Source organism: Hibiscus syriacus, unplaced genomic scaffold (assembly GCF_006381635.1).
Source record: "Hibiscus syriacus cultivar Baekdansim isolate YM2019G1 unplaced genomic scaffold, ASM638163v2 tig00110813_pilon, whole genome shotgun sequence".
NCBI lineage: Eukaryota > Viridiplantae > Streptophyta > Magnoliopsida > Malvales > Malvaceae > Hibiscus > Hibiscus syriacus.
In genome coordinates, this window is record NW_024062871.1 from 1,047,891 (window position 1) to 1,056,400 (window position 8,510).

General features: G+C 32.5%; 1 protein-coding gene across 1 annotated transcript; it reads left to right on the forward strand.

The window, feature by feature from the left end:
* Positions 1 to 7,249: 7,249 nt before the first annotated feature.
* Positions 7,250 to 8,012, forward strand: LOC120141692. Its single transcript, XM_039156490.1, has 2 exons — positions 7,250 to 7,772; positions 7,861 to 8,012. The coding sequence occupies exons 1-2, from the start codon at positions 7,346 to 7,348 to the stop codon at positions 7,941 to 7,943; spliced, it is 510 nt and encodes a 169-aa protein (XP_039012421.1). The 5' UTR covers positions 7,250 to 7,345; the 3' UTR covers positions 7,944 to 8,012.
* The last annotated feature ends 498 nt before the right edge of the window (positions 8,013 to 8,510 follow it).

Genomic DNA, 8,510 nt, shown 5'->3' on the forward strand with positions numbered 1-8,510 from the left:
TAAATTTATGGTTGTAACGTTTGGAATTGCTTCTGTTAAAGAAGATTGGAATTTTTTGTGCTTCTAAGAAAATATTGTGCTTGTGGGTTGAATATTTGCTTCTTCAATTTTTTCTGGAATCTTGTTAATTTTTCTCTTTGTGAATGTTGTTCCATTTTCTGATTATTGCTTCCTTCTCCTATATTTGGTTTTCAAGTGTTACAATGTATTTGATGTATTTTGGAAGGTGCTACTGTAATGTATTTATTTAAAATGGCTTACCATTTACCATCAACGAGAATCTGAATAAACTCTATTAGCGGCTATAGGACTAAAAAAACGCCGCTAAAACTCTATTTTGTTGTAGTGTAGGTAATTAGCGGCGTTTGTATCTTAAAACGCCGCTATAGATATGACATTTTGCGACGTTTATTCTAAAAAACGCCGCTATATACCATATCTTTTGCGGTGTTTATGGGAAAAACGCCGCTAAATCTCAAGACCTATTGCGGCATTTGTGGGAAAAACGCCACTAAATCTCAACACCTATTGCGGCGTTTGTGGGAAAAACTCCGCCAAATCTCAACACCTATTGCAACGTTTGTTTGAAAAACGCCGCTAAATATCAACACCTATTACGACGTTTGTTGGATAAACGCCGCTATATATCGTTACCTATTACGGCGTTTTTTGTTACCAAACGCCGCGAACTTTAGCGACGCTATTTTCAGCGGCGCTTTTTGCGGCGTTTGTCAAAGCGCCGCATGTGTTTTTTGCAACGCTTAAAAATGCCGCTATAGGTAAAAAAAAACGCCGCAAATATACAGTTTTGCTGTAGTGAGGTAAGTTATCATTAGATTTACCGAGAGCTGAAATCAATCGAATTGAGCGTGAATCCCGATACTATATTTGGGACAATCCTTATCTGTGGAAGCACTGCTCGGATCAGGTAATTTGACGATGTATTACCGAAAGTGAGGTAAATTCAATTTTACAATTTTGTCATTATTACTCTTGCGGTGGTCATTTTGGGCCAAAACGTACAGCCCATAAAATTCTTGAATACGGTTTCTTTTGGCTTAACATCTTTTGAGACTCTTATCTGTTTTGTAAAACTTGTGAAAGATGTCAACGTACAGGTAATTTAAGTCGTAGGAATGAAATGTCGCTTAACTCTATACAAGTTTGTGAAAATTGTTATGTTTGGGGAATCAATTATATGGATCCTTTTACTTTGTCATTTGGAAATACTTATATTATTTTAGTTGTAGATTATGTTTCTAAATAGGTGGAAGCTAAAGCCACTCGGAATAATGATGTTAAAACTACAGTTAATTTTTTGAAAAATATTTTTTCCAGGTTTGGCACACCACAGGCTATAATAAGTGACAGAGGAACACGTTTAATAAACCGAGTGATCGAATCGCTAATGAAGAAATTTGGAGTAACTCAAATAATTACTACCGCTTACCATATACAAACAGATGAACATGCAGAAGTATCAAATCGGGAAATTAAAACAATTCTTGAGAAAATTATTAAATCGGACCAAAAGGATTGGAGTTTAAAATTAACCGATGCACTTTGGGAATATCGAACTGCTTATAAAGGTCCCATTGGGATGTCACCATACCGACTTGTTTTCGTTAAACCATGCCATTTACCAGTTGAGTTAGAATATCGGGCTTACTGGGCCGTTAAACAATGTAACATGGACATGGATGCAATTGGTGAAGCTCAGAAATTACACATTCAATAACTTGAAGAAATCCGAAGAAATGCTTATGACAGTGCTCGGATATTTAAAGAAAAAAAAAAGAATTTCACGATAGTAGAATTTGTTTTAAAAAAAAATATGTCGGTCAAAAGGTTTGATTATTTAACTCCAAATTTAAACTTTTTACAGGAAAACTCAAATCAAAATGGCTCAGACCATTTACAGTTAATCAAGTATTTCCTTATGGTGCTATTGAAATTGAAGATAACTCAAGAGTAAGATTTAAAGTTAATGGTCAAAGATTGAAGTCATATTATGAAAATACTCCGGTTGGTCTAATCAAAGAAATCAATTTAGAGGAACCCACACTTTAAAAAACCAGGTCCTCGAGCTAACGACGTTAAACAAACGTGTTTGATGGGAGGTAACCCATTTCGTTTTATTTTCATTTTAATTTTTCTTTATTTTTAGCCAAATTTATTTCATTTCATTTCATTCCATTTATTTTATTTTATTTTCTCATATGCTTAATTTTATTTTATTTTTCTCTGAACAGATTCGAATTCCAATCGAATATTTCTTATCTTCACCCGGGCTCGTCTTAACATGACCGTGGCTGCGGTCGCCACTAGATTGGAGAGTATTCCTTTTTCCTCTTTTTGTTTTGAAATTCGACATACGTTTTGGGACAAAACATATTTAGTGAGGGGGAAGGATAAGCATGTGTCCAATTTTTCTTTGACTTATTTAATTGTTTGAAATTGAGTTATTCTGATGTTAATATGTTGGGATCGTTGGTTGCTAGTCTTTAATTTCACTTTATACTCTTGTTTTCTTTTGGATTATGACCATGTTTTTTATTGAATTTAGTTTTCATGATTAGTGATTGGTATAGTTGGTGAATTTTTTGTTATGTATTGATATTTCATGCTTTTGTCGATAGAGATGAATTTGGCTCAATGCATATAAACTTTTCTTGTGAGATTTGAGCCTAATGAGCATACATTTTCTTTATTGCTCATTGTTTGACTTGTGTGGGCCGAACTAATTAGGATATTCTAGAACTTGTAATCACAATGCATTTCAAGACTACATGTTGAACGTAATATTTTAATGTGATAGAGGCACCTAGGATAAACTCACTCTTCCCAAAAAGCCTACTCGGTTATATATCCATTAGTGAACCACATTTAAGTCTATTTCCCTTTCTTTGTTTTACACCTCATAATTAAACCCGAAGCATTTCTTTTTATTTTTAATCTCTTTTCACACCCTTTTCGAGACTTGAGATCTTGTATCATTGTTGTTCCACGAAAAAAAATCAATGTTTCAAAAAAAATCGAAAAAAGTTTTTCACTGTTTTGAACAACAACAAAAAAGGGGGGAAAACCCTTTGTTCAAAAAACGTGGGAAGGAAAAATCGATCACTTCAATTGTCTTTCATCTATTATTTTTCCTTGTTTTGTTATTCATTGTGCTTCATGTTAATTTGTGGATTGTTCTTAATTATTTGATCTCTTGTTTCAGTATTTTAAACCTTTATTTTCGACATTCCCCTACCCTAACCTAAGCCCTGTTACACCTTGTTTAAAGACCCCTTGATTTTTGCATTATGTTCATTTTTCGTAGTGGATACTTGATTGGATTCCAAGCCTATGGTAATATTTTGGTTAGCTTCGGTTTGAGCGATTTCATTTACCCCAAACACTTTGAGCGGATATGTGTGAATCTTTATGAGGTATTGAGTCATGTTTCATTGAAGTTGGCAATTAATTGAGATATTTTGCTTACTTTAAATTTTCTTGGTCGTACCTTTGCTTGATTGTTACTTGAATTCGGCAAATATCACAGACTTAGTTCGATTGGAAGTTCGAGGAATAAATTGAAATTGAAGTTGGCAACTTGTGATTTGGATGTATTAATTGATGAATGCTTGAGGACAAGCATTGAATAAGTGAGGGGGAATTTGATAAGTGCTTAATTTTGTTAATATTGTGCTTTTAAATTACTCCTTAATCATTGGTTTTGTGGCTTAATTGTTCGTTTTGATTCATTTTCTGTGCAGGACGGCAGATTTTGGAAATTGCACAAAAAGGACAGAATTATGCAGTTTTTTATTTTCGGAATCAAAGTTGACTAGAATTCGGATTTGAATTAAACTCAAGTTTATGATAATATTTTAAACATTATATTTTATCTTTGTATTTTAGTTTAAATAGGTTTTAGTATTTTAATTAAGTTTTAGGATATTATTTTTATATTTTATCTTTGTTTTAAGTATTTTAGTTTAAATAGGTTTTAGTATTTTAATTAGGATTTAGAATATTATTTTAAATATTATTTTTTAGGTATTTTAGTTTAAATAGTTTTTAGTGTTTTATTAGCATTTAAGATGTTTTAGCTTGTTTTTAGGAATTTGAAGGCTATAAATACCCTCTCAGGGTAAGCCTAGAAACATATCTCTCCCATCTGAGAATAAAATATTCTTTTTCTCTCTATTTTTCGCATACTTTCCAATTATGCTAAGTATGACTTTGGAGCTAATTTTCTCTCAAGCCGAAGACTGAAGCGAATGCTCAATTCCAAACGTGATAATTGTAAGGTACTTAAATCGCTTCGGATTTTTCTCTTTGTTTTCTGAGCTTACTTTTCAAATCAAAACGATTTCGAAATTGGTCCGGATATTGTTATGGTTAACGTTTGAAGAAGGATTTGCTTATTGAAGTATATTCAACTTCCCGAGGACACACTTGGCAAAATTATTTGCTAAGATGAAACTGAGATTGGAATCAGTTGTTGTTGAAACGACACAATCCGATTTGGCAGCAAAGAATTCAGGGTCGTCTTGAAAATTTTTGTGGCCCTATGCTATAACAGTAAAATAGGCCTTTTAAAACTAAAATATTAGATATATAAAGAAGTTCACTAATATTTCAAAATTTATTATAACTATAAGAAAACGTTAAATAGTGGTAAAAAATATCTTCACGTAATAAAGTGAAATACAAAGTAAGCTATTCTCTAAATAATGTGGGCCTTGGACTTGAAAATTCTTGGATCAAACATCCTAAATACACATATATACAAAAGACTTAAAAAATTTTAGAGGCCCTTACAAAAATTGGGCCCTGTGCGGTTTGGCGGCCCGCACAGGCCCAAAACTAGCCCTGAAAGAATTGTCATTGTAAGCCGACATGAATCTTGAAGTAAAAATCTGTTTCGATGATCCGAGGAATTTGAGTCGAAACTGAAGTCTGAGGTTGTTCTCACAATAAGTTTCTTTTTATCTCAATCTCTTTAATTTGTTTATTTAATTATTTTCTTTTATTTAATTACTATTTATTATTTTATTATTTTCATTTTTTATAAATATCTATTTTATTATACATTTTCTACTTTACCTAGAATTCTATCTTTTACTAAAATCAAAAAACAATTTTATTAAATTACAAAAATCATAATCCCTTTAAATCGTTCATGTTTCTCTATATTATATTTTTTTCTATTTAAGAAGCCAAAATTATTTTAACAACAAAAACACAGTTATCAAAAAGGTCTGTAATTGTGTCCGGCAACCAAGTTCTTTACAATAATAATAATTGATGTAATTTGTCAAAAAGATTCCCTTCTTGGAAATGCTTTAACTTAATTGTTTGATTTGATTTTTTTATTTGATCATTTTCAAATCCAATAACCAATCATTCAGATTTAAGTTCGTGCTTTTGAACAGGTGTACTTAACTTAGAACTCAAACCCTTTTAACTTTTAAGTTACAGATCTTCATAAACCTCTAAAATTTCACAAAATTTACAAGCATCAGCAGTTAAAGAAAAAAAGACGGTGCATACTAATCTCCAAATATCACAAGACCAAGATCTGTAATTGCATAACGCGAAAGTTTTACTGCTAAGCATTGTGTTTAAGCTGATCCAAATATCTCATAGATTTAAGCGAAGCTTGATGCTATCTCTCATCATAATTATTTTCTTATTTTTCTTGTTTTTATTGTTTTTATTTATTTCAATTTATTCAATTTATTTTGCTAAATCTCTTTTATTTTACTTCAGCAATTTTCTTGGATCAAAATTAATTCAAACCGATATTGAAAATTTCTAAGTCCATGTGGATCGACTATTTCTTCTCTATATTACGTTCTTAGCTTATTTATTTAAAAAAAATGCTTAACTTATTAGACAATTTCGACACTTGTCAAGGATAGTTTAGATCCCAGTCGTTGAATGTAGTGGGTTAATTTTACATTCTTTGTTCACACACACGAATTTTTTTTGTACAATTTACAATTATACTAAATTAAAAGTTATCCATTGAAAGATATTTCGTACGTGTTTATATTTTAAATAAAATAAATTAAGAGTAACATTTTTAATTAATAAGTTTTAATATAATTATTAAAAAAATATAAATGTTTACAAAGAACAATATCTATTATAAATTTTATTTTTATCCTAGCTGGATTATATTTTCATTAATTGTTTTTCTTAAAGAAGAAGCTTTTTAATGATATTGAAAGCTTAAAGACTGAAACAAACACAAGCATCAACCAGCAGTCTGCTCGGAAATTGCATCGATGATATCACCGTCCTCCATCCCCAAATCATTAAATTTGCAAAGAATCTGTTTTGTCCTTTGTCAAGTTGCTTCATGAAGAGCTGCCGTCAGAAACTCTGCTGCCATATTCAAACATGATATTTAATATGAAAAGGACTTAGTCAGGTCTTATAATATAGCAAATAAATTGACATTTTTCATCTGTATTTTAATGTTGATTGGGTAGTGGGAATTATTATTGAGATAGTGGGGTAGGGGATGCCTTATAGATTAAGTCGGAGCATAGAGAAGGCCTGTAATTGTGTCCAGCAACCAACTTCTTTACAATAATAATAATTGATGTAATTTGTCAAAAAAGCTTCCCTTCTTGGAAATGCTTTAACTTAATTGTTTGATTTGATCATAAAATACTCAATTTTCAAATTCAAGTTGAACATGGACCATGACTAATCGACTACTAATTAATAGTTGAAAAAGTCCATTTTCATCTATAAATTATGAATTAATTGTATATGCCACATCAATATTGAATAAACAAAGAGTTATTAAGTTGTTGATGAAGGTTTTAGTCTTCCACGTTAACATAACAATTTGAAGAAGAGTTGTGCATTATGTATACGACAATGCAACTATCACATGGGCTGCTCAGCGGCTTATCTTATCCAACGAACTTTTTAGCCACCACAAATCCTTTTATGTAAAAAAATTCAAGTAATTTGTTTTTTATGAGAAAAAAAAAAACTCGAACTTTCAAAATAAGCTAGAGGCAGGTTCTTACATCTTGATTAGAAGCTTACAGTTTATTCGTTTAATATTTTTTTGATAGATTGAGGAAACAGACACTATACTAATACAATTACGAATCTTCTAACTAAGAAACAGTAACCATTCTTTAAAACCAAAATAATAAGGAAACATAATAACCATAGTTAGACCGACCAATCTCCCACCCCCACCACTTTATAATCCATCTCCTCTTCGCTCTCAAACAAATACCTCCGAAAACTAACATCAGCCATAAAGCTCCCCACCCCGGCGGGCGAGGTTCCTTCGGACCTCCTCGGGGGAGCGGTTGTTCCCATGTCCCATCCACTCCCACCACCGCCGACTAATAATAACCTAGAATCCGATTCACGGCTACTGCCACCGCTGCCGATGATGATGCCGCCTCTTGCCCCGCTTTATAAGCAGCGATCCTGGTCACCGGACATTTACCGTGATGAGGCTTGGCTTAGAAGGAAGGGAAACAACAAAAAGGGGAGAAGCAAGAGCGTGACAGACGAAGACCTTGATGAACTCAAGGCCTGTATCGAGTTGGGGTTCGGGTTTGACTCCCCCGAGTTTGATCAACGTTTATCGCATACTTTGCCTGCTCTGGGTCTTTTTTACGCTGTTAACAAGAACTATAACGACGTCGTATCCAGGTCTGCGTCGTCTATTTCAGGTGCTTCCGATTGTGATAGCATTCCCTCTCCTATCGGCAGCCCCCACACCATCTTTGGCCCAGGTAAGCAGTATCTTCAATTCAGATTATCCTAAATCTGTTGGAATGAATTTTACATCTAATGTTCTTTTTTTGATGATGATCGATGAAGGTGATCCACCGCAGACGGTGAAGACAAGGCTGAAGCAGTGGGCGCAGGTGGTTGCTTGTTCGGTGAGGCAAAGCTCACGGTGAGGATGACGCTCTTCATATTATCATCTTCCATCAAGGTTTTAGGGTTAAGTACTGAGATTCAATCCAAATCAAAAACCCAGACTTATCCTCTCCCATGTCGACATTTGCTTGGTTAGATATTAAAGAAATGAACTTCGAAATCCCATGTAAAATTGAAGAAGGAAAAATACACTAGTAGATTGACTGTTCTTGCTTTAATCAGGCAATCTTTCAATGCTATCATAGTTTGTGGTTTCCTTTTCGTTTTTTACATTTACCAAATTTGCATAATTTAAGGTAGTCTAGTTTTTGTGTGAACTCTATCCAAAAATTTAAGGGGTCTAAAAATCGCCATAACATTAAAATTAGCTTTTTAATGTTTATTAAAATAATTATTTTAATCTTTATTTATTTTTTGAACATTTTAATTCTTTACGTTTTACTTTGAGATAAAAAATATATCTAATGTTTGAAAGAAAAAAATCATTTTTGTCTATTATTTTTTTGTGCCACTTTAGTGATCATCGTTTTATTTTAGGTTAAAAATACTCTTATTTTGGAATGTTAATAGTGTGTTAACTAATGATT

What these genes read in the sequence shown, in the direction of transcription:
- LOC120141692 (XM_039156490.1), top strand. Translation starts at nt 7,346, where the DNA reads ATGTCCCATCCACTCCCACCACCGCCGACTAATAATAACCTAGAATCC. An exon ending in CCACACCATCTTTGGCCCAG is followed by an intron (nt 7,773 to 7,860) that starts GTAAGCAGTATC and finishes TGATCGATGAAG; the next exon opens with GTGATCCACCGCAGACGGTG.